The 25,041-nt window shown below is 37.1% G+C and overlaps 1 protein-coding gene across 2 annotated transcripts in view; it reads left to right on the top strand.

The window, feature by feature from the left end:
* Nucleotides 1-24,284, top strand: part of LOC107568221 (protein dispatched homolog 1-like) — a 67,094-nt gene extending 42,810 nt beyond the window's left edge. For both annotated transcript variants that reach the window (XM_016254158.1, XM_016254157.1), the window contains exons 2-8: nucleotides 2,908-3,375; nucleotides 17,105-17,134; nucleotides 17,921-18,044; nucleotides 18,158-18,285; nucleotides 19,209-19,306; nucleotides 20,131-20,228; nucleotides 20,333-24,284. In XM_016254158.1, coding sequence (XP_016109644.1) covers nucleotides 2,942-3,375; nucleotides 17,105-17,134; nucleotides 17,921-18,044; nucleotides 18,158-18,285; nucleotides 19,209-19,306; nucleotides 20,131-20,228; nucleotides 20,333-23,896 — 4,476 coding nt within the window. In that variant the 5' untranslated portion in view covers nucleotides 2,908-2,941 and the 3' untranslated portion in view covers nucleotides 23,897-24,284. The remainder of the gene's footprint in view (nucleotides 1-2,907; nucleotides 3,376-17,104; nucleotides 17,135-17,920; nucleotides 18,045-18,157; nucleotides 18,286-19,208; nucleotides 19,307-20,130; nucleotides 20,229-20,332) is intronic.
* Nucleotides 24,285-25,041: the final 757 nt, after the last annotated feature.

A 25,041-nucleotide genomic window follows, 5' to 3' on the forward strand; every position in this document is an offset into this window, starting at 1 on the left:
TGCAACTTTACAGATCTGCTTTATGCACCAAGAGCTTGTAAAACTCCAAAGAGAAAGGAAAATTTTAAATTGCATCATATGACCTCTGGGGAAGTCGTGGCCTAATGGTTAGAGAGTCGGACTCGTAACCCAAAGGTTGTGGGTTCGAGTCTCGTACCGGCAGGGATTGTAGGTGGGGGGAGTGAATGTACAGCGCTCTCTCCCCCCTTCAATACCACGACTGAAGTGCCCTTGAGCAAGGCACCGAACCCCCAACTGCTGGGTCACCATACTTGGCCACATGTCACTTCACTCACTCACTTAAAAAAAAGTGTAAAAGATATTAACATATTACTATAATTATTTAGTGTTTTCATTATGATGTTAATTTCTGATTTCCTATTACTTTTTTGCTTTAAATCAAATTGTCAAGTTGTGGTTCTTCTTTGAGTTTGTCAGGATGGTTCATGGCTTAAAAAAAAATCAATGGAGAAAATAAATTAGAAAAATGCTTTCAGAATCAAGGTTGTCAAAAAAATGAAGATTTTAATTAAAATGATTCATTCTGGAATGTTGATGAGTTAATGATGGAATCTTTAAAACAAAAATTGGAATCAAAACCTGAATTGTTACAGTTCTTATATTTCCACTAGTTATTTTCATCAACTAAATCTTAAACCATAAAAAATTCTGTTACTTGAATAAACTAAAATAAACTTTAACCGAAATAAAATATTAAAATATTATTTTATTTCAGCTAATTCTTAGGGCTGGGACAATAAATCGATGCATCATGAATCGAGAAATGATTCTGCATCGATTCTGAGATTTTCAGAAGACATCGCGATTCTCTCTTGAATTGATTCTGAGCTTAGTTTTTAACAGCAGATGGCACTGCGTGCTTTAGAAATAGCTGTATTCTGCTTGCTTCCAGTTCCTTACACACACGCACCATTTTAACCTAAAGTAATCATTCATAAAGTTCGAAAAGGTTGAAGTGAATGTTCACAGTGGGCTGTGTTGACATTAATCTCGCATTATAAAAGCATAAAAGCCGATGTGCAAGTACATTTAACCACTTACATTACTCGGCGCTCTTCTTCATGAGCATTTGAGTGTGCAGTTAAAAACTAGTCTCTAGACCGCCATCTGCTGTTAAAAACTAAGCTCAGAATCGATTCGAGAGAGAATCACGATGCATTCCGAAAATCTCAGAATCGATCCACTAATTGCGATGCATTGATTTATTGGCAATGGAATGGCAACAGTTTCATTTGACAGCGACATGCCGGAGAAGGCATTCTGTGTCTCACATTTTTAGACGCAAAGATGCGTGAAATATGAACAAAATAACACTGGTTTCCACTAGGGCTGCCCCCTAATAGTTGACTAACCGTTAGTCGACCAGAAGAGGCTTGGTCGAACAAAATTCTATTTGTTGCCTAGTCGCAGAAAAAAAAAATCCACAGCAAGTGGCGATGCAGGACATCCAAACGCTCGCCTATCATTCATTGACCTAAAATATGGCTTGCCATCGGAAATATGTAAGTAGCAGCAACTTTACATGGCCGCTCAATCTAATGTCTATGCGGAGTGTGCAAGCTATACAGTAGCGCTCACTGCAGGACAGATTTAGGTGCCGGTGCGCTCATTTGCTCTTAAAATACTCCCTCTTTTTTGCTCATACAGATAAGAGTAATACATCTCTAAAATCTGTAAAGACTCTACATTTATTTGTCTGCACTCACAATAACAACAAAACATTGAGCTTTTGTAAATTAATGTAAGCAAACAGGATGCGCTTTCTGCCGTCTCGGTCTCTGTGAACTTGAGCGTGAAGCTCCAAAACTCTGTGTATACTTGCACATTTTTCTCTTTATCTATAAAGAGCGAAATGTCTACTTTCAAATAAGCCAATTCAAATGGAAAACAAATATTCTCAGATTATGTAACCTGTATGAAAGATGCATACAGGCACGTCCACTACTGCGGAAATGATGAGTCAGTGTCGCTGACTTCATCTCTTAAACCGAAATCAAAGAAAGCACTAGTGTATCAATACATTCTTAAAATGTTAATGCAGCCTCCTTACTGTTTTTCCCTGACATTCATAAACATTACTTCTGCCGGTGTGCTGTGGTAAGCTTTATGCGTGCGCTTGAGCGCTTATTAGGCCATGTAGGCAATTAAAGGCTCATTATTATAATTTAATTGGTTTATTAATAAGCGTGCGATTGGTCGACTAATGCTTCAAATTAACTAGTCGACCAGAAAATCTTTAGTCGAGGAGGGCAGCAATATGGCGCTTTTCCACTGTGTGGTACGACTCTCAGTACCGCTTTAGAGTGGGCGGGATTATTCACATGTTGTTATAGTTGCGCCACCTCTACTGCCGCGACTCCTGAAAAACTTTTTCATTCCGCGTCGCCCCATCAAGCTCTCGCTGGATCCACTCCTCTGCTATCAACGAGAGGAACGTCTGTACTTCCTCAACAGACAATGAAACAGTCATTTTTTGGTTGTTAAAAAAGGTGCGCTCATTCAAAACAGTTGTGTTCGATCCTTCGCTGGCTGTGCTGATAAATCTAACGTTTCTGTTGTGTCTCGTGTCGCAAGTTCAGTGACGCAGGTAGTGACGATTCTCTCCGGCCAATCCGTGATCAGCAGAGTTTACACGTCACGCTTTGGTAACGGTACGGTTCACTTGAAGCCTCAACTGAGGTGGTACTAAAAAAAAGTACCAGGTACTGTACCCAGTGGAAAACCCCCCAAAAGTGAACCGTACCATGATGTGGAAAAGCGCCATTAGTTTCCACACATCATTTTTATCTCAAGGGTTAGCTAGTTATTGGTACATTTAACTGTGATGGGGAAATAGCTTGAGTTGGATCTCTGTGCATGAGTGACCATGACTGTGTTTATTTGCAGATTAAGGTCCTGATCAACTGATCCAGGAAGGATCATGGCCCTGAGCGAGGGCTTCACCAAAAGCAATGGCGAATCCTCAACTTCCGCAAACGCCATTGAAGACCTGGAGGACGAGCAGAGAGTTTCGGTGTTCACACCGACGCACCCAGGTCAGAACGGTGGACTCAAACCCAATGGAGCTATGTGTCCGTCTTCGCCAGGCTCCTCTTCCTCGTCACATGTCTCAGACTCTCAGAGGCTGGCTGTGCTGCTGCCCAATGCTCTGCCACCAGCCTGCTGCATTTACTGCTCTCCTCGGCAGCCCGTCTGCTGCAACAGGAACCAGCAGGATTGCGCTCTCTTCCAGAGCGCCGTGTCGTCCGCAGCGCTTCACATGGGCTCGTGCTGCGTTCAAGGCGTGCGCTGTTTCTGCATGCAGCATCACTGGCCTGAGCATCTCCAGAACCAGCCCAACATGGCCACACTGAGGTGAGAATCCACTGCGTGTTGTTGCATAAAAACTAGATTACAGTCAAACCAAAATTTATTCAGACACCTTCAACATTTCTCACATTATCACAGTTTATTTGTTATAGTTTAGAAAATGTTAATAAAATGACACAAACTCAGAGTTAAACTGTGTCAGAACAGATTCATTTTGATAATGTCAGATAACTTTTATAGAAAGGTATGTAATTAATTCTGTTGAATAGCTGTCAGCTGCTAAATTTAAGTACACAATTAGATAATACCAATTTAGGTCAACCAGTAACCAAGCAATGCTTCATTTTGTTCAGTCTGTGGTGTGAAAAGGTTAAGCAAAACATGATTAGCTCAAAGTATTTTATGTCCCAAATTTGATCAGTTTTGCTGGTAGTTCACTGTATGAAGAATTTTTAGGTATAATATGTCACAGTTGACTTTATTTCGCTATCCTCACTTGCATAAATGAACTATAGTGTCCTGCACCCACTAGTAAATAAAAAAACATAAATTATATCTGGTGTCTGAATAATTTTTGGTTTGACTAAGTATTGTTTGTTGGTGTTCATGCTCTCAGACAATTATTTGTTTCTACGGCTACACTCATAACGACAAAATATGTCATTGCTACAGTTCAAGCATATTTCATCTCTATATTCCTTTGCAAAATAGTGAAGAACTAAGAAAGCACTCCAGGCAAGAATTGAGATAAAAAATGATGTAAACATTTACTCAAATAGAGAAAAAAAAGAACTAAAATTGAAAGTTTTACGATTTTGTTATTTACTGAATACTACTGTTCAAAATTTGGGGTTGGAAAGATTTTGTTTACAAAAAGTCTCATATGCTCATCAAGGCTGTATTTATTCAATCAAAAATATGGTAAAATTGAGAAATATTATTACAATTTAAAATGGCTGTTTTCTATGTGAATATCTGTTCAAATGTAATGTATTTCTGTGATGCGCAGCTGAATTTTCAGCATCATTACTCCAGTCTTCAGTGTCACATGATCTTCAGAAATCATTCTATTCTGCTGATTTGCTGCTCAAGAAACTTTTCTTCTAATTATCAATGCTGAAATCAGTTCTACTGCCGAACATGTGGAAACCTTTTTTCCCAGGATTCTTTGATGAATAGAAAGTTCAAAAGAACAGCATTTATTTGAAATCGAAATCTTTTGTAGCATTATAAATGTCATTACTGTCACTTTTGATCGATTTAATGCACCCTTGCATGAATGTTTACAATAATTATTTTCTAATTGAAAAATTACAATAAGAAATGAAGAGTTTATTTGCAAAAACGGATAACACTATTATGTTATCATGTTTTTATTGTGTTTTATTGTTGGTTAGCTGTATTTTTTACCTAATCAAAATAACCCAAGTTATCTGTTTTTGCAGATTAACTCTTCAAATATTACCATGCCAACTAAAAAATAAGTACTAAAATACCTAAAACTGAAATAAAAATAAGTCCAAGCTAAATAGAAAAATTATATTAAACAAAATTTGGTTTGACAGGTTTTCGTTCTTGTATGTTATTATTGTTAACTAAAACTATTAAAATTTGTTTTCATACATTGAAATGTAAATATTGGAAGAAAAATGTGTCCGACAGCTGTATTGGTCTGGACTTTTACTGATGAGGCAGGTTACTTTAGATAAAGTCAAACCATACGAGTTCCTCTGCTCTGTAAATCAGCATCTTTTATGCAGACAGGATCATATCGAGTATCTGTTTGATCTGTTTCTGCTGGAATAAGTTGACGATAATTGACAGTGACGCAGACAATCCCCTCCATGATTCCCCATCAGCCTTTTGAACTCCCCTGGTCTGAAATATCGTGTCTGTGAGGTTTGGTGAATCTGCTGCGTTCCTCTTCGAGCAGCGGGTGGTTGAGCAGCCCATTGTGCTGTCATGATGTTTGACTTTTCTTCACCGTCATCTGGAAGCACATGAGAAAGATCAGTGGAGGTTTGCAGCATCATTTATCCTCAGGTTGGAAACGCTCTGGCTCTCTGAAACAGATTTGTAGTTATGCGTTCGTGAGTGGGAGCAATAGTGATTAGGGCTGTCAAAATGACTGAAAAACTAAACTAGAATTTTCCACTTAAATATTATCAAAATTCGAAGTATATTCTAATTTAAAAGGCATAATTTCATTTAGGGGGAAAAAGCTTTTGGCTTCTCTCCTGAGGCCACAAGAGGGCGCATCGAGCAAAATATTATGCACGTTTCTTCAAAGCATAATAAAATAACACGACTATCTTTGAAAAAAAAGTGCATAATGTTTATAAACCATATATAATTAATAAAGTTGCTTAAACAATTACAACAAAAAAAACAGCACCATGCATGTATGTATAGTTTAATATAAAGGACCGAAAACCAATCACAAAGAGTAGGCTACTTTCTTCATTTAAAAACATGAGATACAGTGGGATGGGGGAATGTTTTTTAAAAGTTGAACTTGCATTAATTTTACATGACTTTCTAAACATGCAGCTTTATTGTGCGATACGCGAGTGCAATGCTGATAAATGTCCCTCTAGAAAATGTGATAAATATGTGTTCTGTGTGAACGGCTTGGTTTCAGTTTTGACCTAAACAACGTCTTCTCCACACTGATGCTCTCGTTTTCCGCAATATATGAACGCACAACGTAGCAGCGCTGCATCTAGTGGGTTCAGCTGGATAGGCTAACAAAAGCATTCAAATGCTATGACACTTACATTGTCGTCGCATTTCGTGCGCCACTGATAAGGCTGCCTGACGGCTGAAGCAGACCTAAAATGTGGATTTTTTTTTTTTTAATTCGACGAATATTCTAAATTAAAAAAAAATTGACAGCCCTACTAGTGATAGACACTAGACACATTATATCATACAGACCCATTAATAATAATTATTTGTTGTGGTTTGAATCTTTGGGTGGACAGCGAATTAAATAGATTTGATTATGATTCATAGGCTTTCAGTGCGATTCAGAAACTACTATTTTCAAATTTGGAACAATCTGATCTGACTCACAGGGAGGTTCGATTCAGTTTCGGTTAATGATTCAAATCTGACTTTTTTTAAGTGCATTTATAGGATATTGTAATGTGTCTTAGGCAAGAAAAAGACAAACCTATTAAGATGGCTCATATGCAAATAAAAAAACAAAACAATCCGCAATTAATATTCATAGTTTTTATATTTATATATTTGAAAATATTGAACAATACTTTACCAAATTTTGATTAATTCCATTTTTTGCATTTAAAATTAATTATGGACCAGAACAAAAGATTTATGATTCATATATCAATGCTTCAAGATGCTGCATGTCCATCGGCAGGATTTGTAATCGATGCATTGAGAAAACAAGTCAACTGTTGCGCCCCTATTATTTTGAGATCTGTGTTTATCATTATCTTTTGCTGTTAAATTGGCCGTAACCAATATGGTTGCTGATATGCTGTGCCCTCCTAATAAACATCTCAAGTAGTTTGCCTTTGTCTTTTTCTTAGCTAAGACACATTAGGAGAAGCATTTACATAATCCTGTGAATGCACTTCAAATACAGAATTGAATCATGAATCGAAATTGAATCTCATTGTGAATCAAAATGAATCGAGTCATTTTGAATTTAAAAATAGTTCCTGAATCGAATTTAAAACCAGTGAATCGATTCGCTGTCTACCTAAAGATTCAGGAATGATGCGGCTGAGACGGATGGCGGCCGATCTTTCAACCGAGGAATGATGAATAGCTTTTGTTGGCTGAAAAAGAGGGAGCTGACATGTAGCCATCTGGGGTCATGTCACATGTTTAACCCTTCCCGACACGCTTCATTTACCTGACCAGAACTTGTCTCCTGCATTTCCCACCCTGTTCTAACCAGGTGCAACACGCTAAAGCCAAAATCGAGTGCGATTTTGGATGTGCAATCGACATTTTGTCTGCCATTTTAGTTTTTGTGCCTCTCAGCTGTTAATTAAACATCAAATGCATTCTGATGTTGAAGTGATTCACTTTCATTTAGGACAGAAACAGTGCTTAACGGTGGAAACTTGTCTTGTCATGCCTGCGTAAGTCAACAGATGCTTCAGTAAACTAGTTCAGTTCCTTTTCAGGAAGATGTTTGATCAACGTCAAACAGAAACATTGATAAATTTGTCCCGGTTTTTAAAGAATCACAGTTCTTTGTTGCAGGACAAGCCTGGAAGATATTCACGAAACGTACAGAGCTGTGTGTGTGTGTGTGTGTGTGTGACAGCTGCAAGCCCCGACCAGCCAACAAGCCTTAAAATGATCTTTGTGTTCTCAATTTCAGGCTGTCATTTTGAGAAGCCTTTACGCGTGATCAGAAACAACAACTGTTTAGCTCGTGTGAGTCGTGTCTCTCAACTTGCATTCAGTGATTAGAGTAAAATGGAGATGTCAGAATGAGAGAATTCAAGCAGATGCTCAACAATAACTTCACTAAACAAAAACAAGGAAGTATATTTGGTGTCATTAAATATCATTTTGCTAAATAAATGCTAGCCATCTTTATGTATAGAATATATATATATATATATATATATGTAGTCCTATTTATATATTTCAATTTTTTTCTAACTGTAAATAAACAGTTAAATAAATATTTAGCTTTTTTAAGCCACATTTTTGTAGTGCTTAGAATTTCTATGAACATTAAATGAGGGTGCAGATATTTACATTTTAAAATATCATTTATAATATGTAATATGGTATATAACAAATAACATAATACTACTAATAATATATATATATACTTTTATAATATTTGTTCAATATTTTTATATATTGTTTTACTACTTTTTTCCTTATTGCTTGGCATTTTTTAAACTTGGAAAAATATTTGAGTGATGGGACAAAAGTCATTAACAAATAATCATAATAATAATAATAAAAAAATAATAAAAAATAATAAAAATTTTATTTATTTAATTGTATCATTTATATTTATATATCAGACATTTTTGAGAGATGGGACAAAAGTCATTAACATATAAATAATAATAAATATATGAATTATTTATTTGTATAATGTTTATGCTTAGTTTTTGTCATTTTAATTCTTGGAAACTTCTATGCAGATTTTCGACTGATAGGACAAAAGAGAATTGTTTAATTGAATTGGCCAGTTTGAAATGATTCACTGAATTTAATCAAACTCTAAAACCTTAATGCTCTCATATTCACAAATTACATGACAAATTACACTGTGTTGCATATCCATCATGAATATATTATTGTAAGTATTAGATGTTTTTTTGGTCCAGCCCTAGGCTACACATTTTCTTTTGGTGTTTTTGGAAGTTGACTTTCGCTTAAACGCGTTATAAATGCTGTCATTTGTTTTCTGAATGTGTCACAGCCCTGGAAGGATTGATATACAAACACTATGAGCGTTTAATCCCTGACCGCGTTTTGCTTTAGCTCCAAACAGAAACACATGCAAACCCCTTGGTGCTCGTTATCTACCATACCGCCAGTCCACTTACTTCAACATTACTTTTGGCAGCTCGATTGCTTATTAACACGGGCCAAAGGATGTTTTTTAAAAACTAAATGGTGCCATAAGCTGTTTTATTCAGTGCGTGCATAAGTCAAAATGTGGGTTTGCTTTTGGACACAGTCATGAGCTATTAAGACTAGTTTGAAGAGGTCCTGTCAGGTTCTGTACAATGTTAAAGGGATCGTTCACCCAGAAATGAAATTTTGCTGTTAATTTACTCAGTCAGGCCATCCAAGGTGTAGGCGACTCTTTTTTTCTCTTCTTCAGTAGAACAGTAAAGAAGATCAGAAACCGTGATCCTCTGTGATTGATAAAATGCAAGTCAATGGCTACAGTCACTTTGAGAGTCAAAAAAGCACATAAAGGCAAGACGAAATGAATACCCGTGGCTTCTGACGATATATTGAGATCTTATGAAGTGAAACGATCCATCTGTGCAAGAAACTGAACATTATTACCTGTAATCCAGAGCCTGAGGCAAACGGTCCAGAGCAGTGTCCAGTTCACAAATGAATCATTCTTTTGAACCGATTCTTTTTGATGAACTATATGAACAAGTTCACCAAATCACCAAACCGTTCAAAACAGTTCATGGCGAAATAAAAGGTTTTATGTTGCACTAAAGGTTTTTAGTCTGCTTCTAATAAATTGTGGCTTTATTCAAAAATGTTTCATCAGGGACCATCACAGCATGTGCAGTTGGACCAGGCTCTTCATATCAGTGTCTAATATTTGAATGTACATGTAGGTGACATTTACAGAATCATTAGTGGAAAAAAAAACATTTGTTGTTTGTCGCTGTGTCATATCACACCTCTGTTTGTTTGCAGTATGTCTGTACTTTCTTCTGCACTGGAAGCTCTTGTCGTCAAATCAAATTCCTTGTGTGTGTAAACATACTTGGTAATAAAGCTCTTTCTGACTTCTTAAAACACTGTTTGGGGTTGATTTATACTGTGTGTGTGTGTGTGTATATATATATATATAATGTTAAAATATTTAAATGAAATTAATAATATAAATGTTATTGTTAATAGTAAATGCAAATATTAAACGACACAGGAAATAATACTATTGTAAGTTTTCACTGTAAAATAAACAAGAAAAATAGAATAATAATAACTTATTATTTGTAGTTTATTACTACTAAATATAAATATTAAACAGCATAAGAAATAATACTGTTGTAATTTTTCACTGTAAAAGGAAAATTTTTAATACAAATATAATAATAATAATAATACGTATGTTGTTCAATACTTACATTTAGTAGCAATAAAAATTCTACTAATAATAAGAAATAATACTGTTGTATTTTTTTACTGTAAAATAAAAAATTTTGAGGAATAATATAAGAACAACAATTTATTGTTAGTAGAATGTATTATTTTTATTACTACTAAATATAAATACTAAACAAAAGAAATATTACTTAATATTTTGCTGCAAAATAAATCTTTTAAAGAAAAATATAATTTATTATTACCATTTATTATGTTTGTTGTGGTTATTACTTCTACTACTACTATTACTAAATGCATATATAAACAAGAAATTTTACTATTGTAATATTTTGCTGTAAAATATATCAAAAATCTTTTAGAAAAATATTTTATTTTACAGTACAAAATATAAAATACTAATATTTATGGCTGTCTTAATTTTCAAACGTTAAAACATCAAGGTTTTATTTTGGCAGAAAACCACAGGGAGCCCTAAAAACGTCTCTTATTGACGACAGTTTTCTGAGCGCTCCTCATTACAAATTTGGGAAGATGGTTGGTGCATGTTGCATTTTCAAATAAATGCATGTTCCAAACTCGGAGCAGATGAGTTTGTGTAGAGCAGCATTTCCTGTGAATCGAGACGCTGAAAACAGTGAATCATGAGCTGCTCGCGAGTAAATAAACACAGTCCAGCGCTTCATGCTGCAACACACAGAGCATGTTTTTCTCGAATTAAATCACAGCCTGCCAGTTGATAATTGTACTGAACCATATCATGATTTCAGTTTTATGTTGATTAAACATGCAGCTCTTAGCTCCAGTGAGGATTTTTCCATAGGACTCTTGTCTATCTGTCTTAGCATCTCTCAGTCTTGGCTCTTACCTGTCTCCTTTCATTTCCTCTCTTCCCGGTTCTGTTTTCCAGTCTCATTCTCACTCAAAACCTTCTTTCTACCTCCACCTCTCGAATCACACACCCTCCTCTAAAGGTAGAGCTCCTCTAAAGGTAGAGCTTGTGACGTTGTTTTCTTTCAGCGTTGTGTTGCTGAGACTCATGGGAAGTACTGTCTGGGGTCATGAACTTCTCGTTTAAAACAGAACCTCAGTCTAGTGAGAGAATCAGTCCCAACCTTTGAATTCTCAGTCAAGCTTGGGTAAAAGAGATATTTCACAGGATCGTAAAGAGCTGCATCTGGATGTTGTACACAAATAAAGAGCTCTGCCTGCGGTGTGCTGCTCGCTAAATGAGTTTGGCCCTTGTCTAGACATGCTTGATATCAAAGGCGAGCCTCTGTTGCTGTTCACACACTCTTGAGTTGAATGAAATGATTCTTGAGACTTCAATGGTAATGCGCCAGTGATTTCTGCTGGTAATTTGACTCGTGCATGGTTTCGTTCCAGTATTGGAGCTGATCATGTGATCCTCTTTTAGCCGAAACAGATGAATGAATGTGGTTTTAACAATAATGTAGTAGTATTTATTACTGAGCAAAGTGTTTTCACTTGCACTGTGTATTATCCATTTCTGGCTAAGTTGGTTTGGTAATCGAAGACACTACAGGCAAAATTTTTGTTTTTTCTTGAGATTATGGGCAATTTGGCATTTCTTAACGTGCCGTTTCAGACTAGTGGAATGAACATCCAAAATACACTATTAGATCTTTATTTTATTACACTTTATCTATTTGCATCTCTAGATTTTAATATATTTTTAAAGGCCATTTTCTCAACTTTTTTTTTTTTTAATAAAATTGATCAATTATACTTTTTTTGTCTGTTTAGTATTGGTATTGATTTCATAAACTCTAAAATAATGTACAAAACAATGATGCTTTGGTCATTTTCAAGGCCTTCATCGGACATCCCTTGTCCCAAGACTTTAAGTTGGCTGAAACGTCATTGTTTTAAAGAAATAAAGTTATGTTTATGTTTGTAGAGTCAATGTTGCACTTTTAAAAAAAAAAAAGTTAACTTGGATACTCAACCAGCTGTAGAGAAGGTTCAACTTTTTCCCAGTTTCTCTTTTATTGAATACATAAAGCCGCATTTTTATTGCATTGATTTTATACAAAAAGCCATATTTATAATGCATACATGTATGCATTTGCCAGACACTTTTATTCTAAATGACTTGCACTGAATTCAGAGTGTACATTTTTTGTTAATTGGTTCATAGAGTACGTTCCCAAGGAATCGAACCCATGATATTGGCATGATCTTTTTTCCAACTTTTTTCCAATTTTCTTTCTCAAAAGCCATTAATAGGAATCAAAACTGTATCACAATCAAAACATTCCTTATGATTCATATTTATGTTCATTTTTGAATGTACAAGAACTGCTGATCTGTGGCAGTGAGAATTGTGAGTGTAATTGTGTATCAGAAACTTTGAGCAATAGTAATAGTGATTCTTGCCTTAACAAGCTTCACAAAATATCCTTTTGCATTAGCACTTTGCACTTGATTTTGGTACTTCATTTGGTCATTTATGCCACAGCATGTGTGTTTTGGCCACTTTAAGTTAAATATAAGTGCTGAGAAATCAGATGAAAGACCTCCGACCTCTGGCTGGAATCACAGTGTATCACATTATTCAAAGCGTGTTGCGTTCTGCATTCCATAGTTTGTAGTTTAAGCTGTCGAATTCTTGCAGTAGGAGGCCAATAGATAATGAAGATGTTTCTTGGACAGCTTGTAACTGTTGGCCACAGTGTTGAAATCCAGCATCCCTGTCTGGAGTCCATATATCTATGTATGTCAAAGCAAAGAATGCGGAGATATCAGGAGTCGACCTCTAGACCTCACAGCACTCGCAGATTCAGCATTCTCCGTTTCTGAGCAGATGCACGTGTGCACGTCACTCACATGTGTGCGTTTGGGTTTGTTCTCTGCTGTTGCTATGATTATTATTACAGTAATGCCAAATGAAATGCTTGTAAACATATTTAAAATTTTGACCTGAAGATTCTACATCATTCTAATTTGTTAAATGTTTTATATTCTTAATGAGAAATGTTCTGTTTTTGAAAAAAATATATCAAGGCTGCATTTATTTTATCATTTAAAATAGCTATTTTCTATGTGAATATATACTAAAATGTAATTTATTTCTGTGATCAAAGCTGAATTTTCAGCATCATTACTCCGGTCTTCAGTGTCACATGATCTTCAGAAATCATTCTAATATGCTGATTTGCTGCTCAAGAAACATTTCTGATTATTATCAATGTTGAAAAGTGTGCTGCTTCATATTTTTGTGAAAATTTATGCATTTTATTTTTCAGGGCCCGTATTCACAAAACATCTTAAGGCAAAATTGTGCTCTACAATATTTCCATGGATAAATCTCGGACAGAGACTATCAGCCAATCACTGTGTGCATAGTTAATAAGCACTCTGACATCATCCATAGCAACGAGCTCAACCCCGCCCCCTTACTCTTAGCTTAAAGGGATAGTTCACCCAAAAATTAAAATGTGATGTTTATCTGCTTACCCCCAGGGCATCCAAGATGTAGGTGACTTTGTTTCTTCAGTAGAACACAAATGATGATTTTTAAGTCCAACCGTTGCTGTCTATCAGTCATATAATGCATGGCAATGGTAACACAATCTATGAGAGTAAAAAGAACATGCACAGACAAATCCAAATTAAACCCTGCGGCTCGTGACGACACATTGATGTCCTAAGACACGAAACGATCGGTTTGTGCCAGAAACCGAACAGTATTTATATCATATTTTACCTCTAATACACCACTATGTCCAACTGTCTTTGGGCTCGCGCACGGCATCCGGTGCATGAGGTGTGTATGCGCTCTGGCGTAGTTTACGTTAATGGGTGTGTTGATATCCAGCTGAAGAGCAATCAACCATAACTTCAGGCGAGCGGGCTCAGAAGTTGGGAATACGTGGAAAGTCACCACTCCCGAATGAGCTCACGCGAGAGAATGTCATCTTTTAGTTTTAAGTCGGTTTGAACAATCCAGGAGAGAGATCACTTCCGGCGCTTGCATAAACTACGCCAGATCGCGTAATCACCTCACGTACTGGATGCCGTGCGCGTGCCCAAAGACAGTTGGACATAGTGGTGTATTAGAGGTAAAATATGATATAAATACTGTTCGGTTTCTGGCACAAACCGATCGTTTCGTGTCTTAGGACATCAATGTGTCGTCACGAGCCGCAAGGTTTAATTTGGATTTGTCTGTGCATGTTTTTTTTACTCTCATAGATTTTGTTACCATTGCCATGCATTATACGACTGACAGACTGCAACGGCTGGAGTTAAAAATCATCAAATGTGTTCTACTGAAGAAACAAAGTCACCTACATCTTGGATGCCCTGGGGGTAAGCAGATAAACATCACATTTTCATCTTTGGGTGATCTATCCCTTTAAGACTTCTCTCTATTCCTTAGTAAAAGTTTGTCTCAGCAGCTTTGTGAATAGGTTTTAAGAGAAAACTCTTAGCTAAAAACTTTTACTGCTGTTTAGGAGAACTGAAATGTTTTGTGAATACGGGCCCAAGATTCTTTGATTAATTGAAAGTTCAAAAGAGCAGCATTTAATTGAAATATAAATCTTTGTAACATTGTAAATGTCCTTACTGTCACTTTTGATCAATTGCATTTAATATTTGAAATATTTAGATATGTACTGATTATAATCACAGTATTTTTTTTCTTGGATTTCTCTTAAACAGCCGAGAAAGTCAGGCAGTTGATTATCACATACAGTTTAATCAGTTGTGAATGTGTTAGACTGAACTTCAATGTTTTTTGTGGTTTTCTATTTTAAGCCTCCATGCTTTTTTCCTGCTCCCCTCTTTGACCTCTGCCCTTCAACTACCGTTTCACCATCACCACACTGTTGTTTCACCCCACTTCCTCGTATTTTCTTTATTAATTAACCTCTTGATCCATAAACATTTGTTAGTTCTTACAATAATAAAAATTTCTCTACAAAATGAGCAATGCAGAATATGGCATTAACATGGTTGTGATGTTTTAGAATTGCCGTTATTTTGGATGCACTGTTCTAAAAACATTACTTGAGAAGATTGAATTGCTAACACCAAACACAATTTAACAGTAAAGATAATGAACTGAATCAAATATGCTCTTAGAATTCTCAGGGAAAAAAATCAGAATTGTGAGAGAGAAATTTAGAATTATGACTTTTTTTAAATCTGTCTCAATTCTGATGTGTTTACTGAGAATTCTGAGTTTATATATCTCACAATTCTGTTTATATAAAATAAAAGGTAGTTGCAAGTTTACATATCACAACACATCAAATGTTAATCCACTTTTCTCAGGAAAAAAGTCAGTTGCGAGTTATGACTTTCTCGCAGGTCTGAACTTATATCTCACAATTCTAAAGTTTTTTCGGATAATTCTGAGTTTACATCTCACAATTCCGTTTATATAAAATAAAAAAGGTAATTGCAACTTCTTATCTCACGAGAAATAAACTCTCAGTTCTGAGGGAAAAAAATCCTGAATTGTGAGGAAAAAGTGGCAATTAACTTTATTATTTCTTTATTCCGTGGTGGAAACAGCCTTCCATAGTTTTTGCAGCAATGCAGGAGAAGAACCTTTTTTGGTTCACCAGAAAACCTTTCAGAACAATTTTTTCTTACTGTGAAGAACATTTTAATAAAGAGCTTTTTTCCACTATAAATAACCTTTCGTGGAATGTAAAGATTCCGTGGATGTTAAAGGTTCTTCATAGAACCATCAATGCCAACAAGAAACCTTTATTTTTAAGAGCGTAAACTCAAATACTGAACTAATTTCTTTCTTTTCAGGCTAACCAGAGAACAAAAGTTGCACACATCCAAATATGAAAAAATTATCTCCAAATCACACGGGGGGGGGGACTCCCAAATAGTGTTGAAGAACTGTTGCACTCCAGTGGAATAATCCATTGCGATATCTCATAAATGTTATTCCATTTTGGACCATCTCTCATTCACGCCCCTGAATTCCAGTCTGTGGCCCAAACATGGAGCGTTCGCTGATAGCACACTTTATAAATCATTGCATTGGTTTTTTCCCCCCCGTCCTCGCTACGTTTGCACAGGAAGCGGAGGAAATCTGCTCCTCGTTATTTACTTTTGGGTTTGGTTATTTGATTATCAGCTGTCTGCATGTACTTTTCTCTGATTGCACGGAGAAGGACGTGCACCTCTCTGTTTTTAAAGCCTAATGGGACTCACCTTGAGCCGAATATGCAGATGCTTAAAGCTTGTGCGCTTGCAACATCTGGTTGTTGTATTAATGTGTCCGTTGAACTTTCAAAGGGATTTACGGCCTCTCTAGAAGTCGCCCTGTGGTGAAAAATTCTTGCCAATGGCTTTTATTCATCTGTGCCTCCCAGTGCCATAGCAACCACTAATTATAGCATTCCATGGATTCCCTTTTAAGACGACGAGGAAGAAAATCACAGCCACCTCTTGGCCCTGTGACCCTACTGCTCTCATCCTCGAAGAGAGCAATATTGCTTGTCGTTGTGGTTCTTCGAGGATTGCTGATTTGTTATTAGTGGTGGCGTCATTATTACTGTTGCTTATATTTAGAGTATTTAGCATCATGCACCATTTGTGCTTTTCTCAAAATGCACCTGCGTGCACAGGCCATTAATGCGTCTTTATATTACACAAATGCATGAAGGCGGCTGATTGTGAACAGCTGTGCATTGGGCGCATGGTAATGCTGTTTTGGTGTGCTAAAGCAGAGTCTCTAATATGAACATCCATGATGGTTTTGATTTGTAAAAGCAGCGAGAAGAAACGTGGAGACAGCTGTGATTTCCCCACAGGAATGTGTGCTTGAACGGAAAGATCTAGACCACATACGGCATGCGGTTAAAAATACACTTTCATGAAAAAACATGTCTCTCCACACAGGTAGTTTTAATCCACTGTTTGGCACTTAAATCTAAACCTGATTTATGGTACTTTTATCTTTCAGGCCTCCAAGGCCTTTCCGGTTTCCCAAAAGGTAAGTTTACTACACTTTTTTTTTTTTTTAGATTTTTAAATGTATTATAGTGTAATCATTTTTATTACATTTATTTATTTTTGTTTTTCTGACATTTAAAATAATGTAATTTTTAAAAATATATATTTTAGTGTTGATCTTCTTTGATTTTATTGTTTTTCATTAAACTTGTAATCTCTCTCTCTCTCTCTCTCTATATATATATATATAATTAAGACTATAAAACTCAGACTAAAATATTTTTCAAAAAAAGTATTTTTTAATGACAATGTAAGCATTATACAATAAAAATATTAAATTCTATTTTTTATTATTCTATAAAAATACAATATCTATATATGTATTTTTTTATATTGCAATATTACAATATATTACATTACAATTTCAATTAATGGAAAACGAATAACTAATAAAAGTAAGACAAATATTTTTACAAAATTTTCATTTTAAATGACAGTGACGACAAAAATGTTTTTATATTTTTATTTACATTTTTACTTTTGTATGTAATTATATTACTTTAAAAAAATGATATTGCAATATTACAGTACATTACAATTTCAATTAATGTAAAATGTTTAACTAATAAAAATGTGTTTAAAAAATGTGAATTTGTTAAAGATTTTTTTATAAATTAAAATCTGTAAAATGTATAAATATAATGTATGTACAATGGTTTTTTTTTTCATGATTTGCGTTTGTACAATAAAGAGGCTGGACAGTATGTAGTATACAGTGATATATATATATATATGCATATGATGTATGAATCTTCCTCATTTGCAGTTATGCAGAGCTCATTGCTGATTGGCCGGTGGTGGTGTTAGGGGTGTGTACCGTTCTCATCGTGGTTTGTGCTCTGGTCGGTATCCTCGTGCCCGACCTGCCTGACTTCTCAAATCCACTGCAGGTGTGCACAAGGAGCTTTTTTTGGTCTTCTTTATAGGATATTGACATTTTCAGATTTTCATGTTGATTTTGTGTGCAGTTTGAGTGAAGATTTGTTGTCATTTCTCTTATTAGGGATTTGAACCGAGAGGCACTGCAATAGGCCAGCGACTTGTAACATGGAACAACATGGTTAAAAACACAGGCTACAAGGCAACACTGGCCAACTACCCCTTCAAATACGCAGACGAGCAGGCCAAAAGGTATCAGAGTCCACTTCTTATCTGATAACCATATTTTCCTTTTCGCATTCATATGATATGTGACGTGAGCCAAGCGAGGATTAGGAGTCAGGCCAGGATTGGTCAAAATCGGTGCGTCTGTGGGATTTTGGTTTTGCAACTGGGAATATGACCTATTTATATTTTATTTGCAAATATGCATCTTTAAATGCACATTGCTCATACTGATTTAGGTTGCATTTTTAGCTTTTTGCTTGTACATGTTCAATATAAAGTCATTTTGTTATTGAATGCAATGACAATCAGATTCTTTTTGGGGCCACTTTATAGGCATTTTTTGCTCCTGAACAGCAGTGGTTGTTAATGTGATCTGTGTTGGCTGTATCATGACTCATCTGATCCGGATCATTGTGAGCTGGATTACGGATCATGACAGAAGCGGTCCGAGAGAGAATGAGCGTCTGTAAGGCACGGCTCCGTCTCAGCATGTGCATAGGCGTCTTCCCTCTGATTAAAGAGACTTCCTGTCTGTGGAACAGGATGTGCTGTCAGCAGCAGTCCTGGCCTCTGTCAGTAATAATGATAATGGTCATTTCAATCGCAGATCTCTAATGGCAACAATGTGAGGAGGCTGAAATGGTATGCTGCAGTGTGCTCTGGAATTAATAATTGGTGAGGTTTTTGTTTCCTTAAAGCTGTCTAAATCTGACAAGAATCAGACTGCAAGTCGTGAACCACTAGATTATGGTTTTGGGTGACAGGGAGTTGAGGCTTTAGCTGGATAACTTTCAACATAAAGAGCGATAGTATATAGACCACAGTCAGAGCAGATAGCATATTTTATTTTAAACAAATATTTTTTTTTGGTTTGTTTTAATGATTTTGCTTTTCATGCAGAGCTGTTAAATGCATTGATTAAATACTCTTCTTATCCTGCGTTTCAGTCACCAAGATGACAGGTGGTCCAAGGATCGTAATGATCGAAAGAAAAGACAAGCGGAGTGGGATTTTAGTAAAGACAGTTTCTTCTGTGATGTACCAGGTGAGTTCTGTATTCTGAAAAATACTGTAAAAACAGTCCATTTAAAAGAACTGTTTTCTATTTTATTTTATTTTATTATGTAATTTATTCCTGTGATGGCAAACCTGAATTTGGTGTGTCCTTGTATAAATTTCTATTAAAAAAAAAACAATAAACATTTTACAGCATTTATTAATCTTGGTTCATGCAAATTTATAGGATATTGCTGGTTCTTTATTAATGTTAATCTTAACTTGTACAACTTTTAATGGTAAAAATATTTTATATGTAAAATGAATATGAATCAAGATTTACCAATTTACCTATATATACACTTTGACATTTTGTGTTTTATGCATGTTCTGCACCTAATTTCTAGGACATCTGTTTGTGTTTACATTTAACATTAACCTAATTATCTGCTCAAAATTGATTTTGTGTGCATTAACAAATGTATTACTTCTGGAGTCAATAGTATGCTGACAAAATTAAGCACAAATGTATTAAATACATAGTACTAAAGTGAGACGAGTTGACATTAATCAAATCTGCCACCTAGTGGCTCATGGAGAAAGGCTGCTGGCTTATAGTTCACTCTCAGAAAAAAAGGTACAAAAGCTTTCACTGGGGCAGTAACCTTTCAGAAGGTATATACATTTGTACCTTATTTACCCCTAAAGGGTGCATATAAGTACCTTAAAGAAGGTACATATTTTAGTACCTAAAGTGTACATATTAGTAACTTAAAGTATAATTTTTTTCCTTTTGAAAAGTTGCTGCCCAAGTGACAGCTTTTGTACCTTTTTTCTGTGAGTGTTTAACCACCAAACGTTGTCTTTCCACAGGTGACAGCTATTCCCGAATAGTATTTGCATCTGCTGAGGGAAAGAACTTGTGGAATATACAGGCAATAAAATCCATGTGCAATTCTGACAATACTCGGGTATGTAATATTGCATTGCATATATTGATTATACCATTTGCAGATGCATAATGGGATGTCGGAAATGGGTGTTTTACTTGCGTTTTTCATGTCTGGTCCTATAGATTCGCTCCCATCCCCAATACTTGGATCTGTGTCAGCGCACCACTGCTGCCTCATGCTGTCCCAGCTGGACACTTGGGAACTACATAGCCGTCCTTACTAACAAGTCATCCTGCCAAAAAATCACAGAGCAAGATGTTTCCCACACCCTAAAAATCCTGCGCTCCTGTGCAAAGTATTACCACAATGGCACTCTTGGTCCTGAGTGCTGGGACATGACGACCCGTAAGAAGGACCTCAAATGTGGCAACGTGCCACGGAAGTGTACAAAATACAACGCCGTATATCAGATTTTTCACTTTTTGGTGGACAAAGACTTTCTGAATCCAAAGAACACGGACTACCTTCCACCTAACCTCAAGTACAGTATGCTCTTCTCCCCGACGGAGAAAGGAGAAACAATGATGAACATTTACTTGGACAACTTTGAGAACTGGAACTCCTCGGATGGGATCACGACCATCACAGGAATAGAATTTGGCATCAAACACAATTTATTTCAGGACTACCTTCTGACAGATACCATGTATCCCGCAATAGCAATTGTGATCGTGTTGGTAGTCATGTGCATCTACACGAGATCAATGTTCATCACTCTTATGACCATGTTTGCCATTATCAGTTCGCTGATCGTCTCGTACTTCCTGTACCGTGTGGTCTTCAACTTTGAGTTCTTCCCCTTTATGAACCTCACTGCGCTCATCATACTTGTTGGAATTGGTGCCGATGATGCCTTTGTGCTCTGCGACGTCTGGAACTACACAAAGTTTGACAAACCCAATTCCGAACTTTCTGAAACGGTAAGCGTGACGCTTCAGCATGCGGCGCTTTCAATGTTTGTCACCAGCTTCACCACAGCTGCTGCCTTCTATGCCAACTACGTGAGCAACATCACTGCCATTCGATGCTTTGGTGTGTACGCTGGTACTGCTATCCTGGTTAACTACATACTGATGGTCACCTGGTTGCCGGCTGTGGTGGTCCTACATGAAAGGTACCTGGTCAACCTCTTTACATGTTCTCGGTCACAACACCACCAGACGCAGGGTGCTACGCTGTTCTGGACAAGATTGTGCCAGATGGTCAACAAGTGTCTTTTTAGCATCTCGGAGGCCTCTCGGATATTGTTTGAGAAAGTTTTGCCTTGCATCGTGATCAAGTTGCGCTACTTGTGGCTCTTGTGGTTTCTGGCAATGACGGTGGGTGGAGCCTACGTTGTTTGCGTCAATCCCAAAATGAAACTGCCCTCTCTGGAGCTGTCGGAGTTTCAGGTTTTCCGTTCTTCGCATCCCTTTGAACGCTATGATGCGGAGTACAAAAAACTCTTCATGTTCGAACGGGTCAACCATGGGGAAGACCTCCACATGCCAATCACCATCATTTGGGGAGTTACTCCAGTTGACAATGGAGATCCGCTGAACCCAAAAAATAAGGGTAAACTAACACTCGACACAACCTTCAACATTGCGAGTCCTGCAAGTCAGGTATGGATTCTCAACTTCTGCCAGAAGCTTAGGAACCAGAGCTTCGTGTTCCAGTCTGAGGAGCAAGACTTCACGAGCTGCTTCATGGAGACTTTTAAGCAATGGATGGAAAACCAAGACTGTGAAGAAGCTTCCGTCTATCCATGTTGTAGTCAATCCACTTTCCCTTACCGGCAAGAGGTCTTTGAGTTGTGCATCAAACGGGCAATTATGGAGCTTGACCGAAGCACTATCTACCACCTTGACAGCAAGACTCCAGGGCCAAGGTTTGACATCAATGACACAATTCGAGCAATTGTGCTTGAGTTTCAAAGTACCTACCATTTCACTCTGGCGTATGAGAAGATGCATCAGTTTTACAGAGAAGTCGATGCTTGGATTCAGGAGGAGCTGAGGGATGCTCCTGAAGGACTGAGCTATGGATGGTTTGTAAGCAACCTGGAGTTCTACGACCTACAGGACAGCCTATCGGATGGCACTCTTATCGCTATGGCACTGGCGGTGGTAGTGGCCTTCAGTGTTATGCTCCTGACCACCTGGAATATCATCATCAGCCTCTATGCCATCATATCCATCGCCGGAACCATATTTGTCACAGTTGGGTCGCTGGTGCTCTTGGGTTGGGAACTAAATGTGCTTGAATCAGTGACCATCTCAGTTGCTGTAGGCCTCTCTGTGGACTTTGCTGTCCATTATGGAGTGGCGTACCGCCTTGCACCAGAACCAGACAGGGAAGGAAAGGTGGTATTCTCCTTGAGCAGAATGGGCTCGGCTATAGCGATGGCAGCACTCACAACCTTTGTAGCCGGTGCGATGATGATGCCATCCACAGTTTTGGCCTACACTCAACTGGGCACGTTTCTGATGCTAATCATGTGCGTTAGTTGGGCATTTGCTACATTTTTCTTTCAATGCATGTGTCACTGTTTGGGACCTCAGGGCACCTGTGGACAGATTCCTTTGCCAAAGAAACTCCAGTGCTATGCCTTTTCAGAGCGCACATCTGAAAACCAATCTAATCCAAGTCAAGGTAAACCCAGTGCTTGCTACACAAGCAAGTACCAGATTGAGAACGCAAGAAGTGAGGGTCGACACGAACACTATGAGCTTGAGCCCTTGGCGTTGAATGTCAGGAATGAGGAAAAGACTTCTGATGAGGAACAGGGAGCATGTACGCAGTTGCATAATGGCATCACTTCTCATCACTCAACCTTGAAAAGCTGCACCGACCCAGGAGAACTCAGTCCTGAGATTGAAAATGGCTTACCAGGAGCTGAACTTTCACATCTTCATCAATACGCGTATTGTACAAGGTGCACCTGTGAGAACTCCATGCATCAGTATATGAGAGGGCGACAAAGGACTCCTTACCATCCTTGCAGCAACCAATGCCCTGCTAAACAGACCAATCACTTACCTGTGGGTCAGAACCTTCAGTCCTCACGGGATACAACGCACACTCCCACTGACTGCTTCGTAAACTGTGGCCACTTCCAACATTGCACTCAGAGCCAAACATCAAGGCCAACCCCTCACAGATGTTTCCCCGGGGGCTACAGCATGCAAGCAGTGCACCTTTTGCATCAGGGACTGTTGTCCGATACTGCAGTGCATGACGATCACATAAATGTGTGTGGCCCCAATTCACCTCTACCAGAGAGCCAGAACTTTCCAGCTCACATTCAGTTTCCAGATGTTCAGCGCTGTGCTTTACCTGACACGACTCAAGTCTGTACTGTTAATCACGATACACAGAAGACAGGGGACCTAGCATTAAATTCCCAGACCCCTCAAAAAATACCATGGAACCATATAAACACAAAAGTAAATGGCACTTGTGTTTTGCTGCAGGACAGTCGTGAGATTCGCGAAGCGATTCCAGTGGTACCAGAAGAAAGTGTCAAATGCAATCTGAGTAACAAAGACAATAATGAAAGGGCAGAGCCTGTATCTCCCAAAAAATGTAACTGTTTTAAAAAGACTGTAAAAGCGAAGTGCAATTCTGTAGAGTTTCACAAGCCAAAAACCACTGTGCCTACTATTGCCATTCATTCAAAAGCCTCATCTGAGAGTTTATGCTAACATTTAAAATTAGAGCGTTAGATCGAGATATCAAAACGTATTACCATATTAAGATTTAGCACAGAAAAGCAACTGGTTGTTTCTTGACTTGAAAGAGTTTCTTGACATTATGTGCATGGGAATTGTGACATGACGTCAAGGAAAACTTTTGTCTGATTTAAGAGGACACTATTTTGACCCAATGGCTTGTATTATTTGTGACATCTGTTTTAGATTATTTTTTTAATGTCTGGCCACAGGCCATCACTTTTTCATGGGAATAGAAAAACATAATCAGAATTATTTTCCTGCACATTTCATATGAACTTGTATATATTTTGTGTGTTGTGTATGTATTTGAATCATGCACTTTTTTCATTGATGCTGATTGGAATGTTTCACCTATAAATTTTTTTTATACTTCACATGCAAACTTCAGAAATGTCTGTGATGGTCAATTGAAAGACTCATTGTGCTTTGTTTTAAAGTTGTCTGCTTTTTTCCAGTTTCTCAGATAAAACCACTTCCTCCTGCAGTGTGCAATTATTTAGCTTAGCCTCAGGACTTCAGGGAAATTGAGTCAGTTTATGTGACTTCACACAAAAGAAATACATGCAGAATTAAGTATTCTGTTAAGTGTCACGTGTCCTTGACATGTACGGTGTATCTGTCATCTGAGAAATTAGGATCTGTTCTGTTGTTTTTTTAACAAAGATAGTGAAATTTTTTTTAATATATATATTTTTTTTTTACAAATTTTCTGTGTTATTTGGTAATATTGGGTGTACCAATAAAGGCTGCTATCCAGTGTAGTAATAATATTATTAATCATAATTTAAATATATAACATAAAATTTGGTGAATTTCAAAGAATTGGTACCAGTTGTAAAAATTATATATATTTGTTCTCTGATTTGTCCTTTTTAGCAGTAACCATCTGCTGTATGCCAAGGTTTCTTCAAATAACTGAATGCAAACAGCAGTAATTGTAGTACAATTATCATTAAAAGTCACATTTTATTTAAAAACCAAGTATTGTCACACAGGTATTTGGACACATGTGAATTATAACACACAGTATGATTTATTCAACTTGATGTGCCATCGTGAAACGGCATGAAAATAAAAATTAAAAAGGTGTACTGTTTACATATGTAATATGTACA

Source organism: Sinocyclocheilus grahami, unplaced genomic scaffold (genome assembly GCF_001515645.1).
Source record: "Sinocyclocheilus grahami isolate Dianchi unplaced genomic scaffold, SAMN03320097.WGS_v1.1 scaffold1225.1, whole genome shotgun sequence".
Classification (NCBI taxonomy): domain Eukaryota; kingdom Metazoa; phylum Chordata; class Actinopteri; order Cypriniformes; family Cyprinidae; genus Sinocyclocheilus; species Sinocyclocheilus grahami.